The 21,183-nt window shown below is 46.5% G+C and overlaps 1 protein-coding gene across 1 annotated transcript in view; it reads left to right on the top strand.

Annotated features, from left to right (window-relative positions):
* LOC130126397 (peroxidasin) overlaps positions 1 to 21,183 on the top strand; it is a 75,069-nt gene that overhangs the window by 35,069 nt on the left and 18,817 nt on the right. The window contains exons 8-14 of the mRNA XM_056295891.1: positions 2,270 to 2,387; positions 3,592 to 3,761; positions 7,478 to 7,750; positions 8,044 to 8,319; positions 14,062 to 14,174; positions 14,830 to 14,986; positions 20,026 to 20,134. Coding sequence (XP_056151866.1) covers positions 2,270 to 2,387; positions 3,592 to 3,761; positions 7,478 to 7,750; positions 8,044 to 8,319; positions 14,062 to 14,174; positions 14,830 to 14,986; positions 20,026 to 20,134 — 1,216 coding nt within the window. The remainder of the gene's footprint in view (positions 1 to 2,269; positions 2,388 to 3,591; positions 3,762 to 7,477; positions 7,751 to 8,043; positions 8,320 to 14,061; positions 14,175 to 14,829; positions 14,987 to 20,025; positions 20,135 to 21,183) is intronic.

Here is a 21,183-nt window from a genome sequence, read left to right as displayed (position 1 = left end):
TCTGCAAAGCACAAGTGGAAGAATGTGTGCATGATGATGCGGTGAAGCCCCCCCCCCCCCATAAAGGGGGCGGAACAGTGTGCGGCAGGTTGAGCACGAGCAGCTGTCCAAACAGCGACCCGCCTTAAGAGGTGCCACCTCCCTTACACGGCCGCCGTCCTGTTCACCTCCCCCGTGCGGAGAGGCCCGGAAAGACCCGGTATGCTCCCCGCGATGGAGGAGTTTCACACGCGCTAATGTAACCGCTCCTCCCCGGTGCTAACGCTGGGTAATGTGGTGGCGGGATGGGTCTCCCGTTCCCAGCCTGCACTGCAGAAGCGTTTTGATGGTTTGGTTTTCGGTTCAGCGTCTGGCAAACGGTGTCGTACAGGCAGAATTTATGAGCCGTCCCCGGCGCATGGTTTATACGTTCGAAAAAGAGGGAAGAGAACCGTTTGAAAGACTACTTGTACAGTTTCTGCTGAAATGTGTCTGCCACATGGACTCCCGTGTGTGGGTGTGGGGTGGGTAATAGAGCATAAGAGCATAGTGCAAGAGCATAAGAGCATAGGGTAAGTCAGAAAGGTAAGTTGATGTGTACAAAATGTGATGCAGGTGTGACTTTGTGTTCATGTTACATGCCTGTGTGTGTGAGATGAGTGTGTGTTTGTGTGTGCTCATAGTCACTTGCCCGTGAACCTTTTGCATGAGAGATGTGTAGCCAGATATGACAAAGGCTGGCACAAATCAAGTCAGTGGCTCGCACCTTAAGCACTTTAACAATGTCTTACAGGGGGCGCCCCAGTGGCTCACCTGGTAGAGCCTGTACCACACAAGGCTGAGTCCTTACCGCAGCAGCCTGGGTTCGAATCCGGCCCGGGCCCTTTGCAGCATGTCATCCCCTCTCTTTCCCCTCCCTTCCCTGTCTCTCGCTCTACTGTCACTATCCAATAAAGGCAGAAAATGCCGATAAAAAATCTTAAGAAGGGCGTCCGGGTAGTGTAGCGGTCTGTTCCGTTGCATACCAACACAGGGATCGCCGGTTCAAATCCCAGCTTGGTTGGGCATCCCTACAGACACAATTGGCCGTGTCTGTGGGCAGGAAGCCGGATGTGGGGTATGTGTCCTGGTCGCTGCACTAGCGCCTCCTCTGGTTGGTCGAGGCGCCTGTTCAGGGGGAGGGGGAACTGGAGGGAATAGCGTGATCCTCCCACGCGCTACATCCCCCTGGCAGAACTCCTCACTGTCAGGTGAAAAGAAGCGGCTGGTGACTCCACATGTCTCGGAAGAGGGTCTGCAGCCCTCCCCGGATCGGCAGAGGGGGTGGAGCAGCGACCGGAATGGCTCAGAAGAGTGAGGTAATTGGCCAAGAACAATTGGGGAGAAATCCTTAAGAAAAAAGAAAGTCTTACGGGTAATTTGTGTTTGCAAGCGGTGCCCCCCCCACCCCCCCACCCATCCTAACCTGAGAGCCCCCCAAATTGGCTCCATGTGGGGGGGCCTAAGGTCTGTATCCCGTGGGATGGGTTTCCAGCTTGTGCACTGCAACTCATAATTTGTGCCTTTTGTGTGTGTCAGGCTTGTTTTGTGTGTGTGCTGACACATTGTGTGTGTGCTGTATTTGTGTGTACTTATCAAAAACAAAGTCATTGCTAAGGAACGGTCTTTATTCTTTTATTTATACTTATCTGCCCCCCCCCTATCACGCTGACATGCAGTTTCACTTGATGAATGGCTGTGGGCTCATCTATTGTTTATACCAACAGACTGTTGATTACCTGGCCATAAAATTTAGTTAAATACAAGTCTGATCCAAACTTGAGGTGTTATTCGTGTGGACACAAAAGCCGTGTGTTGGAAAAAAATGTATTTGCTTGTTTTATCTTGTCTTGTACATTATGAGCCACTTTGAGGGCTTTTTAGATCTGCACCCAGATGAAAGACCCCTCACATCAGTGTTTGAAATAACCCTATTTAGGTTTTATTTATGCCAAGGTCTTTTGTGTGGGTTGGGATGAGGGGGGGCGGGGGGCATGATCTTTGGGTGGGGTGTCCCAGGGGAAAAGGCCAGGGGGTGGGGTTAGTCTGCCGCCTGACTGTGGCTGTGTGTCTGGCCCAGAGCCCAGGCATTATTGCTGGCCTGGCCCTGTCACCCAGCATCCTGGGAGAGACCGGACAGGGGTGGCCTCCAGCTGGCCAAGAGCTTGGTGGGACAGACAGAAACACAGACACACACAGACTCAGATACACATCGGCTTTTTTTTTCTTCTCGTCTTTCCCTGTAATTCAGAGGTGCCCAGGATCACCTCGGAGCCCCAGGATGTGGACGTGACATCAGGGAACACCGTCTACTTCACCTGCAGAGCTGAAGGAAACCCCAAACCCCAGATCATCTGGCTCAGGAACAAGTAAGGCGACACACAATTCAGTGGACTTGTGTGTGTGTGTGTGTGTGTGTGTGTGTGTGTGTGTGTGTGTGTGTGTGTGTGTGTGTGTGTGTGTGTGTGTGTGTGTGTATTGGCCCGTATTCATAAAGCTTAAAACTCAGCCGTAAAATCATTCCATCACTCATTCATAAAAATAAAATAGCTTGGCGGTGGTTGCCTCTGCAGAGACACTCTACCATGACATTATTGTCAGCAGTGGCCAATTAAAATCCATATGTGAATGAAGTGTTGACTAATGTTTAAACCCCGCCCCACCATCATCCATGGTCATGTGCAAACCCGGTGGGTTGCCACTTAGGTGGGTCACATAGGCAAAGAACACTCCCAGCAGGGGAACGTTAAGAGAGGAGGTTGTCTGATTCTCAAACGTCTTTGTCATCTAATTGCTGGGTAGTCCTCCTCTAACACATCCCCCTCTTCCTCATTCCAACGTTATAACCACGACATGAACCTTAATGAGATGGAGACTGGACAGTGGTTGTAGTGATCGTTGAGGAGGTAGGCATGATGTGACCTAGATGGGTAGATCACCGAGGAGAAAGTGGGTATACTCTCCTATATTTTTCAATGGCTTTTTTGCTGATGGGTGATTACACTGTAAACTTACAGAAAAAGAGGGGGGTGTACTCTGTATACCTGGGTAAACCCTCCACTACACCACTGAGAACAGGCCTTAAATATGGTCCGTAATCGGCAATTGAAAGGTAGGGCCAAATATAGCCTCTTAATTTGGCCACTAAGCCCTGTTTCTATCATCAGCACTGACATAGACTGACAAAACCCTTACTTCTAGAGAGGTCTTGTTTATTAATGGGAACTTTTTTAATGCAGATAATCATACGTTTGAAACCACACCACCTTGCCAGAGCAGGCAGTATTTATACTGTAATGAATATTTTACGGGACATGCAAACCATCAGTCTGGTCAAAAAAGCACAAGCGGGAAGAGTGAGGCCCTAATCCCTGTTTATGAACGGGGAAAACGCCTACTGCCACAGTGTTAACCCACTACCGCGTCGCTGACCCTGCCGATTAGTTTTATGAATGTGGACAGTCGTTAATTGTTGAATCTTGTTTAAAGTACAGCTCAACGACCTGTGGCTATTCTGACATGTGTTTCCTGAATACCAGTTTAAGAGTGCGTGTATGTATCTCCTCTTGGTAGCAATGCACTGAACATGCGTGACGACAGCCGTCTGAACCTCCTGGAGGACGGGACGCTGATGATCCAGGACACCAGAGAGACAGACCAGGGCGTCTACCAGTGTATGGCCAAGAACGTGGCCGGCGAGGTCAAGACCTCACAGGTCACGCTGCGATATTTTGGAGCCCCCTGTAAGCAGTTGCCTTTTTGCATCACACCTGCTACAGACTGTAGGAAATATATTAACTACAGCGTTTGAAGTTACAATACTGAAGATTTACACGCAAGCAAATGTCCTTTTTGAAACTTCATTTCGCTGATGTGTTCAAGACAAAAGCTGAATCGCAAATATCCAAATCGTGGGGGTGTCCGTTGCCTACCACAACAGGGATCGTACGTTCGAATCCCCGTGTTACCTCCAGCTTGGTCGGACGTCCCTACAAACTTAATTGGCCGTGTCTGTGGGTGGGAAGCCAGATGTAGGTATGTGTCCTGGTCGCTGCACTAGTGCCTCCTCTGGTCGGTTGGGGCGCCTGTTCAGGGGGGAGGGGGAACTGGGGGGAATAGTGTGAGCCTCCCACGCGCTACGTCCCCCTGGCGAAACTCCTCACTGTCAGGTGAAAAGAAGCAGCTGGCGACTCCACATGTATCGGAGGAGACGTGGTAGTCTGCAGCCCTCACCGGATTGGCAGAGGGGGGTGGAGCAACGACCGAGACAGCTCAGAGAGCGGGGTGATTGGCCAGGTACAACTGGGGAGTAAAGGGGGAGGCAAAAATTTAAAAAAAAAAACAACAACAAAAAAAACAAATATCCAAATCACGAACGCATTTGTAAATACTCAGTTTAGGACTTTACCTGGAAAAAATGATGCGGTGCATTGCGTTCAAATGTGGAGGAATAAAGCAATTACTGTTAGGTTTTAAGAAGAACTGATGTCGTGGCTATCTAGCAGTTATGACAACCCATGCTTATAGAGGTTCAGTAGCTACATCTCAGATTCAGCCAAGATGTTTCCCTGCAGCCTTGGTGACTATTTCATTTCAAACGCACCAAGCAACTTCCTGTGCAATTACCACTATCACCCTATCTATCATTAAGCCAGTCTACAACGAATTTTACGGTCTTAGATTGCATAACTGTTAAGATGGATGAAGAGGATATTTTTGAATTTGACATGACCATGACATAGGTGCAGATGAGGTTTCCCCGAGGGACCCATCCAGTGCCAGAGTCGTTCCTCCGGGATCCGAGTCTGAGCAAGAAACCTGATCTAGACAGATAGGCTGTGAGGATCTCTACCCAAGCTTCATTGCAGTGGTGAACCCATTTCCAACTTCTCAGTCATGTCAGAGAGATAGGGGTACTTGAGGGGAGGGAAAAGAGACCCCCCCCCCCCAGCTGATCCAGAAAGATTAAGAACCAGTATTTTGGTGTGTTGTAGTGCTGGTGGGAGGATCAAACAGCCAAGATTTGAGAGCATTGCGTTCCAAAGCTATGTTGTCATAAAATCAAATCCAGAAGATGAAGAATTATCAAACACTGATGCGGTGAAAAGGGTCATTTGGACTTTATTGCCTCAACCATTAAAAAGGTTGCTGTTCGGCAATGGACTCTCAAATCTCGGCTGTTGGAGCTTCCCTCCCGCACCAGAATACATAGACCCAGAAGATTTCTCCAAACGATCTGCCCATATAACTGCCATTATTCTGCTACAATAGCTTAGCGTTGACACAAAAACAGAATGAAGTTAACACAATGTTTACTGTGGAGGATGACCTACGTCAGGCACACATCTCAAGTCTCTGCAAGTTGATGTCATACCGTACTGAAATGCATGGAGACCACTGGCTGCCTGGAAGACAGGAGGAACACAGTCCAAAAAAGGGAAAGGCGTCCACACACTGATTCAAAAGCTTCCATGTATAATTACTGAGTTTTATATTTGCGACGTTTTGACTGTCATTGCACTTCACTGCCTGACCACTAGCAGTGGTTGTTCTTTGTCCGTCCCGCAACTGTGCCCAACTTGGGTTGGATGTGTACACTGTTATCTCAATTTTCTTTAAAAAAAACACATTCAGGGGGCGTCCGGGTGGCGTAGTGGTCTCGTCCGTTGCCTAGCAACACGGGGCTCGCCGGTTCGAATCCCCATGTCACCTCCGGCTTGGTCAGGCGTCCCTACAGACACAATCGGCTGTGTCTGTGGGTGGGGAGTCGGATGTGGGTGTGTGTCCCGGTTGCTACACTAGCGCCTCCTCTGGTCGGTGTCAGGACGCCTGTTCGGGGGGGAGAGAATAGCGTGAACCTCCCATGCGCTGCGTCCCCTCTGGCGAAACTCCTCACTGTCAGGTGAAAAGAAGCGGCTTGCGACTCCACATGTATCGGGGGAGGGATGCGGTAGTCTGCAGCCCTCCCCGGATCGGCAGGGGGGGTGGAGCAGCGACTGGGACGGCTCAGAAGAGTGGGGTGATTGGCCAAGTACAATTGAGGCGGGAAAAAAGAGGGGGGGGGGTAAAAAAAAACACATTCAGAACTCTAAAAATATTATTACGACATGCTTTGAAAATGGTCAAGAGCAAAGTTAACCATACCCTGTTGGTAGTAAAAAGACTAAAACATGCAACAAAAAATTCCCCAAAAAAACAGGTATGTGCCTTTAAAGTGTGCCGGTGTTAAGAGGGAAGTCAGTAGAGCAAGGTGCACAGGTCAGTGCTTGATGTGTATGTTGTGACAGCCACTGAGGTCACACCGGAGTTCAGCAGGTCAAATAACTGGGATACCCCACTGAGCTGTGAGCATAGCTTGCTGGCTTTCATGTGTCTGCTCGAACACACACACTCAACCGAACACACACACACACACACACACACACAAACACATAAACATTCTTTCATGTCCTGTCTCCGTTTCTTTTTTCTCTCTGTCACTTAAACACATACGTACACACACATGCAGTTCACACACATCCATCAGCATGCTGATAGCTGTCGCCGTAGGAGATTAGCGTGGCTGTCTCTAGATGACCCTAGGGTCATCGCCTGAGTAACGGATGGCTTTAGGCGGCGACCCTCCTCATAAAGGAACTGTATCTGTGAGCAGATGTTGTGCGTTTCCTGTGTCTGTGCGATTGTAAACGCCAGGCCCCTTGCTGTGTACATATTTCCTTTGACCCAACTGTAATCATCGGCCTTAAATGGACGGGGCCCTTCCAAGTTTGGATTGCCCATCGGAAATCGTCGTTCATCAGTTTGTCGCACACGAAGAGGTTCGCTTTTTCATGCACAGCGCTCTCAAATGAAGCGCGGGCCTTCCCTTTAAACATTTCACTCGCCTCCACCTCAAATTGATTAACTTAATTTAAAATAGATTTGTATCACTTTACAATAAGACTACCCTTAAAATGGGTTTATGAATGGTTTATAATTAGTTTATTAATTAGGTTGTGAAAGGTTTATAAATCATTAACAAGCTGTTATAACACATTACATTAAATGGGCAACTTTGGCCTGTTGCTTGCCAAATTGTGATCCCACATTTATTTGTACTATTAAGCCTCAGCTCTCATTTGTTACTTAGCAACTAGCAAGATCTGAGATTTAACAGAAAAGATTGATTAAAAAGTCCAGCAGTAAGTTGATCTTGCCAAATAGTGAGCCTGCATTGATGTATGAAAACTGTCATAACTTGTTTATAATTGTTTATTAATGATTTATAAAGTGTTTAAAACCTAATTAATAACCTAATTATAAGCCATTTATAAATCCTCTATAAGGGTAGTCTTATTGTACCAGTAAATTTCTCTCAAAGCAAAGTACTCGCCTCCTCTAAATGAACAAAACCACTTTCTCTCCTCTGTGCATTTTTCCTCCCTCGCTCTTTCTACCCTCCCCCCTTCCCTCCGCCCAGCACGGCCCAGTTTTGTGATCCAGCCGCAGAACACGGAGGTGCTGGTTGGAGAGAGCGTGACGTTGGAGTGCAGCGCCACAGGCCAGCCGCAGCCCAGGGTCTCCTGGACCAAAGGGGACCGGACCCCTCTGCCCAATGATGCCCGCATCAATATCACGCCCTCGGGGGGGCTTTACATCCAGAACGTGGTGCAGGCCGATGGGGGCCAGTATACCTGCTTCGCCTCCAATAACGTTGACACTATCCATGCCACAGCTTATATAATTGTACAAGGTGAGAATGGTAATAGATATTCCCTCACTGGCCTTGCGGTGATGAGGTATGAGGGACCTTGGATTTGTGTGTAAAGAAAACAGATATTAAGTTCCATTGCACTAGACGGTATTGATAGCTTCCTGTGTTTTGCATCGAATTCCTCCGTTGCCCAGCTTGTGCTTTTCCATGCTCCTTTTTTGCTGCACGCCTCCATGCCTTAGCAAAACCAACTGAGGTGAAAATATGATCCTCAGGTGAAAGATACTATTCAGGCGTAAAGTAACCAACTTTTTCCTGTCTTGTCCGACTAGCTATCCCGCAGTTCACGGTCACACCGCAGGACCAGTCGGTCCTGGAGGGTCACACGGTAGACTTTCCCTGCGAGGCCAGCGGCTACCCCCAGCCGGTCATCGCCTGGACGCGTGGGGGGAGCCCACTGCCCCTGGACCGTCGCCACTTGGTCCTCTCTACGGGAACGCTCCGTATCTCCCGGGTGGCGGCCCATGACGAGGGCCAGTATGAGTGTCAGGCAGTCAGCCCCGTCGGTACTGTGCGCACCGCTGTGCAGCTCAACATCCAGCAGAGAGGTGAGAGGCGTATGGGGGACGCTAAGAATTGGTTTTAGGGTAAGATAAATAGGATGTGACCTTGAGAGTGTCAATTGAGATTGATTTTGATTTGATATTTTCTACGTCAGGGGACACATATCGATAATATTGATTATATTTTAACTGCAAATTCTGTACAGTGGGTGCTAAGGCAGGATTGGAAGCAGTTGGTTCTGAAATTTGTTTGTTATTCAAAACACTTTGAGCTCAGACTCAATCAAGCTTTCAAGGAATTAGCTTCCCAATTTTCAAAAATAACATCCATTTATTACTTAATGCTGCAAGATATTTCTGATCGAAAATGGGTTAGCGGTCTTAGTGTGGACACAGTAAGGCTCTTTTCAAATGTGTTTCATTCAGACCCATTGCCACAGGTGTATAAAATCAAGCAGCTAGCCATGCAGTCTGCATTTACAAACATTTGTGAGGAATGGGTCATTCTGAAGAGCTCAGTGAATTCAAGCGTGGTACTGTCATAGGATGCCGCCTTTGCAATAAGTCAGTTCGTGAAATTTTTTCCCTGCTGGATATTCCACGGTCAACCGTAAGTGGTATTATTGAAAAGTGGAAGCGTTTAGGAACAACAGCAACTCAGCCATGAAGTGGCAGACCACGTAAAGTCACACAGCGGGGTCAACGAGTGCTGAGGCGCATAGTGCGTAAAAGTCACCAACGCCCTGTTGACTCAATAACTGCAGAGTTCCAAACTTCCTCTGGCATTAACATCGGCACAAAAACTGTGTGCCGGGAGCTTCATGGAATGGGTTTCCATGGCCGAGCAGCTGCATGCAAGCCTTACATCACCAACCACAATGCCAAGCATCCGATGGAGTGGTGTAAAGCACACTGCCACTGGACTCTGGAACAGTGGAAACGTGTTCTGTGGAGTGACGAATCACGCTTCTCTGTCTGGCAGTCTGATGGACGAATCTGGGTTTGGCCGATGCCAGGAGAACGTTACCTGCCTGACTGCATTGTGCCAACTGTAAAGTTTGGTGGAGGAGGGATAATGGTATGGGGTTGTTTTTCAGGGGTTGGGCTAGGCCCCTTAGTTCCAGTGAAGGGAAATCTTAATGCTTCAGCATACCAAGACAATTTGGACAATTCTATGCTTCCAACTTTGTGGGAACAGTTTGGGGAGGGCCCTTTTCTGTTCCAGCATGACTGTGCCCCAATGCACAAAGCAAGGTTCATTAAGACATGGTTGGGTGAGTTTGGTGTGGAAGAACTTGATTGGCCCACACAGAGCTCTGACCTCAACCCCATCGAACACCTTTGGGATGAACTAGAAACGGAGATTGCAAGCCAGGTCTTCTCGTTCAACATCAGTGCCTGACCTCATAAATGCTCTTCTGGATGAATGGGCAAGAATTCCCACAGACACTCCAAAATCTTGTGGAAAGCCTTCCCAGAAGAGTGGAAGCTGTTAAAGTTGCAAAGGGGGGACCAACTCCATATTAATGACTATGGATTTAGAATGGGATGTCATAAAAGCTCCTGGAGGTGTAATGGCCAGGTGTCCCAATACTTTTGTCCATATAGTGTATGTATGCGTGTATGTTTGTGTACATATGTGAATTTATTTGATGTGAAGCAACTCATATAAACTTACAAATCACTCACTCACCCATTCATAAACTCACAATTAGCTAGAGTAAGGGGGTCAATGGCTTGGCTTTAAAGTTAAGTTTTCAGCGAGGCTAGGAAATAAAAACAAAGAAATTACAAAAAACGCAGTGCGTCCGGGTAGCGCAGCAGTCTATCCCGTTGCCTATCAACACGGGGATCGCCGGTTCGAATCCCTGTGTCACCTCCGACTTGGTTGGACGTCCCTACACACACAATTGGCCATGTCTGCGGGTGGGAAGCCGGATGTAGGTGTGTCCTGGTCGCTGCACTAGCGCCTGCTCTGGTCGGTCGGGGTGCCTGTTCAGATGGGAGGGGGAACTGGGGGGAATAGCGTGATCCTCCCACGCACTACGTCCCCCTGTGAAACTCCTCACTGTCAGGTGAAAAGAAGCGGCTGGCGACTCCACATGTATGGGAGGAGGCATGTGGTAGTCTGCAGCCCTCCCCGGATCGGCAGATGGGGTGGAGCAGCGACCGGGGCGGCTTGGAACAGTGGGGTAATTAGCTAAGTACAATTGTAGAGGAAAAGGGGGATCCAAAAAAATGTAAAAAAATTTTTTTTTACGAAAAACGTTTAACAATAATTTCAAGTGCAATAAAAAAAATGACCAACTTGGTATTCAGTTCCCTGCAAGTTCTCCACAGATTCATCACACCATTTTCCCTCCTATTCGAGCAGCCTACAACTCTTTAGTGAAATAGGCCTTTTACGAGCCTCGTGTCACTGAACACATGTCGCCACCTATAGAATAATTCTGCTGAATGCAAACTCACCAAGTTCTTGTTTGGACTCAATATCAGTAGTGCTTTGCATCTATGACACTATGTCCTTGTCCAGGTGTGTGTGTGTGTGTGTGTGTGTGTTTTGAGTGAATGTTTGATTTAGTGTATATATGTGTGCATACATTTGTCATTTTATGGGGAAATGGACACGAGCAAGTGTGTCACTCAACATGCCTCTTTCCTGCATGCAGAAAACTTTATTCTTTTGTTTGTTTTACTGTGTGTGTGTGTGTGTGTGTGTGTATGTGTGTGTGTGTGCACGAGTGCAGCTGAAATTATAGGCTTGACACAGCCCAGGAAAGCATGGCAGTCTGTAATCCCTAGATGACACCATGTTTTTCCATGTAGTAATGACTGTTAACATGGCCCAAAGTACACGTTACATAATGGCCCCGCACTGTAAAGTTCCTCACAAGCCCACAACCAGGCTGTCAGTGTGTACTTTATGCTTCGTGGGGTTTCGGGGGGGTAATAAGAGAGAGAAAGAGGAGCCTTGCGATTCTCTTCTTTTAATCATATTTAAACGGGAATGCTGAATTTTTCTATCCAAAACTTCCACTCGTTTCTGGGAGAGATTTCCACTTCCCTCCCCCTGTTATTGTATCCCGACTTTTGTGTTTTCCTGGGATCGCGGCACTAAATCACAACGTACACAGTGACAACGTGTACGAGCCAACATGTTATCATCTTTTCATGAGATTTAGAGTTGTCTGTCCGCAATGTGGTGAAAACCTCTTTTTCCAAAAGTTTAGCTCCGAATTTTAAGGCACATGATCGGTGTCTGAACTTTCGGAGGCTACGTCCGTCACATGATTTAAGGGTGGGAAAATTGTATGTAAATACCGCGCTTACGTTAGCGTTCATAAATTATTGTCCGGCCCTTTGGGTTTCAAGATCTCCAGGATTTCATTTTTTTTCCCCACATGGCCAGGTGGCTCGCTGTCGAGTGAAAAAAAAAGGGAACTTTGGAGGGATTTTGATGGAGGGGTGGACCAAAGCACCCCCCCCCTCCCTCCACCCACCCCAGCTGTGAAAGGGCTGTGTCACGATCCCTGTTCGCAGTGTAACCCAGTGACTCACACTGTGTCTAATCTCAGCTCTGTGTGTGTTAGCATGTGTGTCTGTGCATATTAGTATGTGTAGCTTTGTGTGTTACTATGTATAGAATGTTTGTGTGTTAGTATACGTATGTTTTCGTGTTTGTATGTGTGTGTATCTTCGTGTGTTAGCATGTGTATGTTTGTGTTAGTATGTGTATGCGTCTCTTTGTGTCTTAGTATGTGTATCTTCCTGTGTTAGTATATGTATGTGTATCTTCCTGTGTTAGTATATGTCTCTTCATGTATTAATGTGTATCTTTGTGTGTTAGTATGTGTCTCTTCATGTATTAATGTGTATCTTTGTGTGGTAGTATGTGTATCTTCATGTTAGTATGTGTCTCTTCATGTGTTAATGTGTATCTTCGTGTGTTAGTATGTGTCTCTTCATGTGTTAGTATGTGTATCTTTGTGTGTTAGTATGTGTATCTTTGTGCGTTAGTATATGTATGTGTATCTTCGTGTGTTAGTATGTCTCTTCATGTGTTAGTATGTGTATCTTCATGTGTTAGTATGTGTATCTTTGTGTGTTAGTATGTGTATCTTTGTGTGTTAGTATGTGTATGTTTTTATGTTAGTATGTGTATGTGTATCTTCGTGTGTTAGTATGTGTATATTTGTGTGTTAGTATATGTATGTGTATCTTCGTGTGTTAGTATGTGTATCTTTGTGTGTTAGTATGTGTATGTTCATATTAGTATGTGTATCTTCGTGTGTTAGTATGTGTATCTTTGTGTGTTAGTATGTGTATCTTTGTGTGTTAGTATGTGTATGTTTGTACGTTAGTATGTGTATGTTTGTGTATTAGCACATGCATGTGTATCATTTACATGTGTATCTATATGTTGGTGTGTGTGTGTGTCTGTGTGTGTGTCAGCACATGTCTGTGTATCTGAGTCTGTGGCTGTAGTGGAGCTACAGTTAATGACTGCTGACCTACAGTATTTCGCTCCATGAATGAAAAACATCAGCTGTTCTCACTTAATGTAATTATAACAAGACTTGGTGTGTGTGCGTGTGTGCGTTTGTGCGTGTGTGTGTGGTGGGGGGGGCGGTGTCAGTAAGAGTTCACAGCTTGCGAGTCAAAGCTGATGTAGGCATCACTCACACAGTCAAAGGGGATAAAGAACGATATGTCGTCTATGACTTGTAATGCACAGTTAATCCACAGCACTGCATTACACGCTTTAAAATAACTCCTCGTCTCGCTCAGAGGCGGCAGTCTGGCTAAAATGTGTTCTGCAGCCCTGCGAAAGAGGGGGAAATGACAGGTCCCGGCTAACACAAATACAGTTCCCTCTGAGTTTGTGTGTATGTTATCTGTAGGTTTATGAAATATTGCAGATTTTTTTTAGGGAGTAATGTTAGTCCTGATTTATAGGATAGCCGTGAATTTGGTCATTTAAATCATGATGTACAGACACAAGTTGTGTAAGTGAAAATGTTATTTTCCTTTTTACATTTCTTGTCTGTGGGGGGGGGTTGAGGGGGGGCGGGGGTACTCCGCAATTGAATGAATGCAAAGGAAACACACAGAAGAGCAGGCTGGTATTATAGCGCCGCGTCTCCAAGCTGTGAAGGAGAATATTTGAGAACTGGCCAACTTGCAACTAAGGAGGGTTCAGGAGACCTGGATATCTTACGCAGGAGCATTTATTGAAGCGCGAGTCGAGGAGAACAGAGAGCAGCAGTACAAGTGTAGACACTGTGTACTGCCACCCAATTCTGAAGGTTGCTTCCTGGCAGGGAGTATTTCAAACCTTCCCTTAGACCCCCCCGGTTAATTTACGTTAACCAACGTCATGTTGTCTGCGTTCTGGTCACACGCAATACATATCTAAGAGGAGTCCGCCTGACCGTCTGGAACGGAGCATCACATCCTCTGCAACCTCGGTTTCCGTAGCAGACAGCTCGGTCTTATCAGGACCGCCGCTTTGCAGGGAAACCCTAGCAGACAGAGCGATATGAACCAGTCAGAGACAGGCCTGGACCCAGCCGCCCCCAGGTTAGAAGAAGAGTCGAGTTCCCCGGGGATACTCTGTCATATTACCTTTATGGCTAAAGAGGAAAATTCCACCGCACAAGCCATTGTAATCATGGAATGAGACAGGCTTACTGCGCTGTGATTGATTGCAAAGCACTGTACATTGTGTACTGGTGCATAATCATTAACATGTGTGCATGTGTGTTTTGTATGTTTTAACTCATTCAGTAACGCCTGTTTTCACAAATGCTCCAAGGGACCTGACGGTGGAGTCTGGCCAGGACGTCCAGATTCCCTGCAGCGCTCAGGGCCAGCCCCAGCCTGCCCTCACCTGGAACAAGGTTAGAAGCCAGACCACCCGCTGTCGGCAGCTACAGATGTCAGTCACCCTGCCAGCCCAGCGATAAGGGGGGTTGTGTTAGTGTTGCGGCGGGACGTCTGTGGAGTGTGTTAAAGGACATGGAGGGGATGGGAAATGATTGACAGCCAGTTCATATTTTTAATGACCTTTATATGGTTAGTATTATTCAACAAGATAATTGGGTGACTCATTGATTGAATTATTGTAAATTTCAATCTCCATCCAAAGGCAAGTTTATTCATATAATAAGTTTCATACACAAAGGGGATTCAAACTGCTTTACATAAAGGCATAAAAAGACATTGATAAGAGATACAGAACAAGATAAAGTGATTTTAATAACAACAAGGATATCAAAAGAATGAAAAAAATATTTTGAAAAAATAAAATAAGCAGACCTGGTTAAATTAAAAAAATAAAGGCTTAATCAGATGAAGGCAGAACCTCCCACTAAAATCGCGTTATGGAAAAATTCAAATTTAAGAGCCGATCTTTGGCAGATAAGCAGCACTGTAGCCCGCTTACTCATCCAGACCAACTTTTCAAGCTATCAATCGCCCCTTTATGTCGCCACATACTAGCTTGCTGGGTCACGACCTTTGATTTTTGCCGATTGCCCTCTCGCTCTTCCATAGGATGGTGTGCAGGTGACGGAGAGTGGGAAGTTCCACATCAGCCCAGAAGGCTATCTGGAGGTCAAGGACGTGGGCTTGGCTGATGCCGGCCGCTACGAGTGTGTCGCCCGCAATCCCATCGGCTATCAAGCCGCTAGTATGGTGCTATCTGTCACAGGTAAGATGTAGCCAACAGGCAAAGCAAGTTTAGTCATGAAACTCGAGGGCTGTGTCCAAACTCAAGGAGTGCGTACTGCACACTACAACATGCACTGTTGCCTCACAGTAAGAAGGTCCTGGGTTTGAACCCCAGGCCGTTCCAGGTCCTTTCTGTGTAGAATTTGCATGTTCTCCTCGTGTCTGCACGGGTTTCCTCCAGGTGCTGGGGTTTCCTCTCACCATCAAAGACGTGTGTTCAGGTTAATACTTGTGCCTGCGCCCCTGACCAGTGACGACAAAAGAACTGGAGTTGGTCCCTGGGTGCTGCACTGCAGCTGCCCACCGCTCTTACTGTACACGGCTGCCCATTATTTCTAGTGTGTGTATAGAGGATAGGTTAAATGGAGGGAATGAATTTAATTGTATGTATGTACAGTGACAGTAAAGTATAAAGTATCTTCAATGCATTACACATCTGTGTCTATCCACCAACATTGGCTGCATATTGAGAAATGAAACTTGAAAATGCAGTTTACATCTGGGCACTTCCATGTATGCAACCTCAGTATACGACACAGTATTAAACGCACTAGATACTCATTGAAAACAACTGTTTGTATGAGTAGTATGGGCAGTGTCGACCTCAGCCACGTATTCAACATTAAAAAATGACAGTGGCCCTTGTTAAAGAGTGTTAAAGAACCTTGTTAAAGAACTTCTTTTTTCTTTTTTTTGGGATTCCCCCCTTTTTCTCCCCAATTGTACTTGGCCTATTTTCCAAGCCGTCCTGGTCACTGCTCCACCCCCTCTGCCAATCTGGGGAGGGCTGCAGACTACCACATGCCTCCTCCGATACATGTGGAGTTGCCAGTCGCTTCTTTTCACCTGACAGTGAGGAGTTTCACCGGGGGGACGTATCACGGGGGAGGATCACACTATTTCCCCCAGTCCCCCCCCCCTCCTGAAAAGGCCCTCCGACTGACCAGAGGAGGTGCTAGTGCAGCGACCAGGACAACATACCCACATCCGGTTTCCCACCTGCAGACATGGCAAATTGTGTCTGTAGGGACACCCAACCAAGCCGAAGGTAACACAGGGATTTGATCCGGCGAGCCCTGTGCTGGTAGACAACTGAATAGACCGCCACACCACCCAGATGCCCCAAGAGTGGGCTACTTAACTGAGACAATAACAGTCTGTGTTATTTATTGTCTTGCCTCTGCTGCACTAATTGTGGTGCAATCAGTACATGTAGCACATTCATTCATTGCATAGCCAAATAAAACCATGATGCTATTCTAATTTAATATAAAATTCATTTTTCCAAATGAGAAGATGCTCTAACTGAAATGCTGATAGCGAGGTGTTGCAATAATTTATAAATGATTAGCTTAAATGCTGCAGCCACGTAACATTCAGTAATAAACTCTCAAAATCTATTGCTCTGTTATTCACTATATATAATAACTCATATAACATTGGTTTATTAAGCATCCCATAAAAATGAGAGCCATCACTTTCAGCAAACTAAAACCAATACATTGGCTGTAACACACATTTTACAATCCCTGAGGTGAGAGGCTTTTTCACCAAACTTTTTCTCATCGACCCACCTTTATTTGTCAGGCAGTGCTGTAATGCTATCAGATTCCCGTCAGCTGCTCCCTGTGTGTGTTGATGTTTCCCACTGAGACCTCTCAGGTCTGACCACAGCGCTCTGCTGGTGAACCATGCCCCGTCTCAGTGTGCTCCGTTGTTGTTGGACACTCTCTCGGCTCTCACATCATAATCTCACTGTTTTCAATGGCACACCAAAGATTTAGGAGGGTGCCAAAAATGTGCTCATTCCAGTGGAGTGAGGGAAGCAGAAGCGCAGCCACCTTAAAAGGTGCACTAAGCCGTTGCTTTTGAAGTAAATGACACACTTCCACACCTAAACTGTGTTTTGTAGCCTTTGTTTCGTTTCAACCCTTAAATCTCAAGAAGGCCTAAGCATCACTTAAAGTACCCCTCCAGACACGTTTTAAAGTTTAAATATACTCTGAGATTATTAATATATTGTTTAACATGGCTTTCCCACATAAAAAGTAAAAAAAAACTGAAAAGGGGCTGGAAGTTCATCTACACTTTCTCCCTCATTGGGAAATTCAGGATCTATGAACACGCAAACGTCACAGGCCTCATGCCCCGCCCACCACCGCTGCTTCCGGTGAGAGAGCGGCGGCATCAAGGCGCCTAGCGTTAGAGCAAACCGAGATTCAGCAGCAAGTGTTCGAGGCTCAGTCAGACCCAGAATCAGACTCTTGTGCGCCAAACTCAGCGACTAGCAGACGTATCAGAATGGTAAGTGCAGGTAGCATCTTCTATTTATTCATGTTGCGTCTTCGCTTGTAACAGGCAGTGGCTGACACAGCAGTGGTTGTGAAACGTACAATACTGTTATTACGTAATTATACACTAGAGGTCTAATCAAAGTTTGCAAGAAGATATATTCCATCTGGCTGAGGTTTTTACATTACATGTAATATCTGTTTATCTTGATAGCCAACCAAATTTGCCTGGGAACTGGCTCATTGGCAGTACTCTGAAATTCAAAACCCGCCGGGACGTCAGGCTGAGGCGCTCAAGTTCATGGTTCCGAGAGTTTTTGTTTGGGACCAAGCCTGGAAACCACCGCAGGGGGGAACCCCCCCCCCCCCGCCGCCGCCGCCGCCGCCGCCGGCTTCCGACACCGCTCCAGCCCGCAGAGGACACGACGACGGACGCCCTAAGTGGCGCCGCCGGAGCAGGGGGGAACCCTCGGGAGCCCGGTCGGGATTGAAGTCCAGTCTAGAAAAGAGGTTTACGTTGCACATCGCGCCGTTTTTCGAGTGAAAAACTAAACTACTGTAAACTATAAGACACGCTAGTCCCTAGCTAACGGGTCCGACTCTTTAGCCGAGCGGTTAGTGATGTCGCCTTGTGGTGCAGCACACCTCGTATCGAATCCAACACCGGGCAAGAAAATAACCGGTTACACTACGCACCTCGGGGGCCACCGTCATCGTTGCATCTCGCTGAACTTTGAAACGTTAGCGAAACAGTTTATAATGTAAAGTCCATGGATAAGTAGACACGCTGACTGGCGGGTCTGACCCGTTAGCCGAGCGGTTAGCGATGTCTCCTGCGGTGCGGGTGATACGGGTTCGCTTCCCGGCCGCGGCAGTTCCTGGGGTTGCGTTGTCCCCCGAATTCGCTACAGTAATTTTACTATTACCAAACAAGCAGCTGCAGCTAACAAATAGCTAACTTGGTCAATGCTACTTATAAGTCACAAAGGAATTATGTTACATGCAGATAGCTTTCATTTGACTGCTGGTTGAGGTTGCCTGGGACCTGGCTCATTGGCAGTAGTCTAAAATTCAGGGACGTCAGGGCGAGGTGGTCTGCGCCGGCGGGGTGAAACCCCCCACACCGCCAAGGGCTCCACGCCACTGCCGTCGCTCTGTCAGCCCTTGGAGGACACGATGACGGACGTCTTTAGTGGCGCCGCCGGAGCAGGGGGGGACCCTGGCGAATCCGATCGAAGTCCAGACTAGAAAAGAGGTTTACATGGCACACCACACTATTTATCGGGTGAAAAACGATGTACGTTTGGCCTCTGCCATCATTTCATATGGCTGACCTTTGACCTTTAGTTTTATTATTACCAAACTAGTAGCAGCTAGCAAAAAGCTAACGTAGTTAATGCTACTTCTTGAAATAAGTTACATGCAGAAAACTCTTAATTTGACGGTTGAGTAAAAGAAATGGATAACATGCTGTAGAGAATTCGGGGGACAACGTAACCACAGGAGTTGCCGCGGTCGGGACGCGAACCCGTATCGCCCGCACCGCGGGAGGCATCGCTAACCGCTCGACTAAAGGGTCAGACATGTGAGTCAGCGGCCAGCGTGTCTTCTTATCCATGCACGTTACAATACTGACCCCCCGCTCGCTGTTGCAGTCCCAGGACAGACAGTCGGCGCAGCATCAGACTTCAAACTAATCCCTTGTGAACCCCCCAGTGACTATTGCGTCAGGCGATGGAAACCGGAAACACTCCTCACTGAAATGAGCATTGCGGATAAGCGGTCCCTCCAGGTTTGTAGGCATGTGAGCCCGATGTCTGTAAATAAATTCTAACCGTTTCAGCAGTATGGTGGGATTTTTTTTTTTTTTTGGTATATAGTGGAGGAAAACTCCAGGGTCCAGCTGACATCCAAAAACTGCACTCTACCGAGTTTGCCGTCCAAACTTTCGCCGCTAACGCAAAACTCGCTCTGTGCTGACAAGTCGGCTCTGCGCAGGAGGTTTCCGGTTTCTTTGCCCGCCCTTGATTTGCGTGTTAGACAGCGATTGGCTTTTGGATTTGTGACGTACCAAATCTAGGTTTCCCGGGGTACGTTTGAATCTCAGATTTTAGGGAAGTGGAAAAAAAACACCGTTCTAGTGACTTGATGCATGCTCAGTAGTCCACTGTAGTGACAAACTTTGCACAGATACAAATCAGTATAGTCAAGGCAAGACATTTTAGGGGACACAAACATAAAAACAAAACATATTTTTGAACGGAGGGGTACCTTCACAACAGCGGTGCTGGAAATTGTCATCTGACACTAAAAGGTGCATTTTACAGCCTTTATTTTCTATTTCAGGAGTACTTTTTTCTTTTGAGGAGAAACTAGCGAGGGTTTTGTTCCCAGTAACGTCGACAATCTAATTCAAGATGAAACAACAGATATCCATTCAAGAGAAAATTTAGTGAAACTTGTATAAAACTACAACTTTCAACTAGTCATGAGCAAAATGAGTCTATGGATTTCCTGGGGTATATATATTTGATATGTTTTGGGACGGTCCTTGTAGTCTTGGTAGAAGTGAGGCTCTAAAAACACAAATTTCAACTTGATACAGCAATGGAGTGAACACTTCTTACTGTAATAAATGCATTATAACTTGCATAAAAATGCTTTGGATGTGCTCTATGAGAGTGCATTTGCTGTTTTCTTAACCTGTCTTCTCTTTACCTGTCAACAGTACCTCCAGTAAGCCGAGAGGGCGACACCTTTGTGAGCACTTCAATAGAGCAGGCCATCCGAAATGTGGACAGTGCCATTGAGTCCACCAGGAGACGTCTCTTTGATGGGTAAGATGTGAGAGATGCATGCGGGTATGCACACACTCTCACAGATACAAACTTTTTTTTTCCCTGCTAATGTTCCTTATCTTAAATTAATCTAGTTCATGGCTGTTGTCCTGGTTGAGATAAATCAAGGTAAATCTGTTTTAAAGTTCACCCCAAGAACTCTTTTACCGCTGCCACAGTAAATAGTGTAGGTGGTTGCAATGTGAGTTCTAAGTGTTTCCATCCTGTTGAATGATGTGGCTAGCAGAGCTGTTTTTCTTGGCGTGCGAAGATGTACACACTGCCCACACATGCATGAACAAATAGCAGACACACACACACACACACACACACACACACACACACACACACACACACACACACACACACAGGTACTGTAACACAAATAGTGTGGTTGTAGGGGATTTCCAGCTGTCTTTTAATGACAATCACAGACAGCCAAAGAGTCTTTGCACATCCTTTGGAAATCTGTTTATATAGAACAATGAGAAGTAGCACAAAATGCTTTTATATGAGCCCTACTCTTCATCTTCGTCACCCTTCCTTGTTTCCACTGCCTTGTTTCGTGATCAAGAATCCCATTTATAGACTAATATGCATTCAAAAGAAACCTTTTCACACCTAAATTGGTCTTGGCAACAGCACCTCGTGGCCTGGGCCACACCCCTTGCTTTTCAGCTGTAGGAGGAAAAATAAGCAAGGAGAGAAAGATTTATTGTCTGTGTACTTATGTACTGAAAATGACTACACATGTTAATAAAGTGCAGTACAATAAACTTTATTATACTGAACTGTAATAAATTTTATTTAAGAAATAACATAGTGGGGCTTATGCCTGCCATACTAAAAATCTAATAATTGTGACTAAGCTTTTGAGATTTTTTAGCCAACCTTTCTGTGTTTCAAACACATTAACACATCAGATGCAGTTTGCATGACTGGATAGCCACTTGGTGTGTGGATGCATTATGTCATTGAAGCATGCTTGTAAAATGGTAGACCGTTTGTTTTCATCATGGGCTGGTAGGAAACCTGTGGATCTGGCACGT

The sequence above is a fragment of the Lampris incognitus genome, chromosome 16 (genome assembly GCF_029633865.1).
Source record: "Lampris incognitus isolate fLamInc1 chromosome 16, fLamInc1.hap2, whole genome shotgun sequence".
In the NCBI taxonomy this organism is placed as follows: Eukaryota; Metazoa; Chordata; class Actinopteri; order Lampriformes; family Lampridae; genus Lampris; species Lampris incognitus.
Note: the sequence above shows the minus strand (reverse complement) of the source record. Positions and strands in the feature narration are given on the sequence as shown.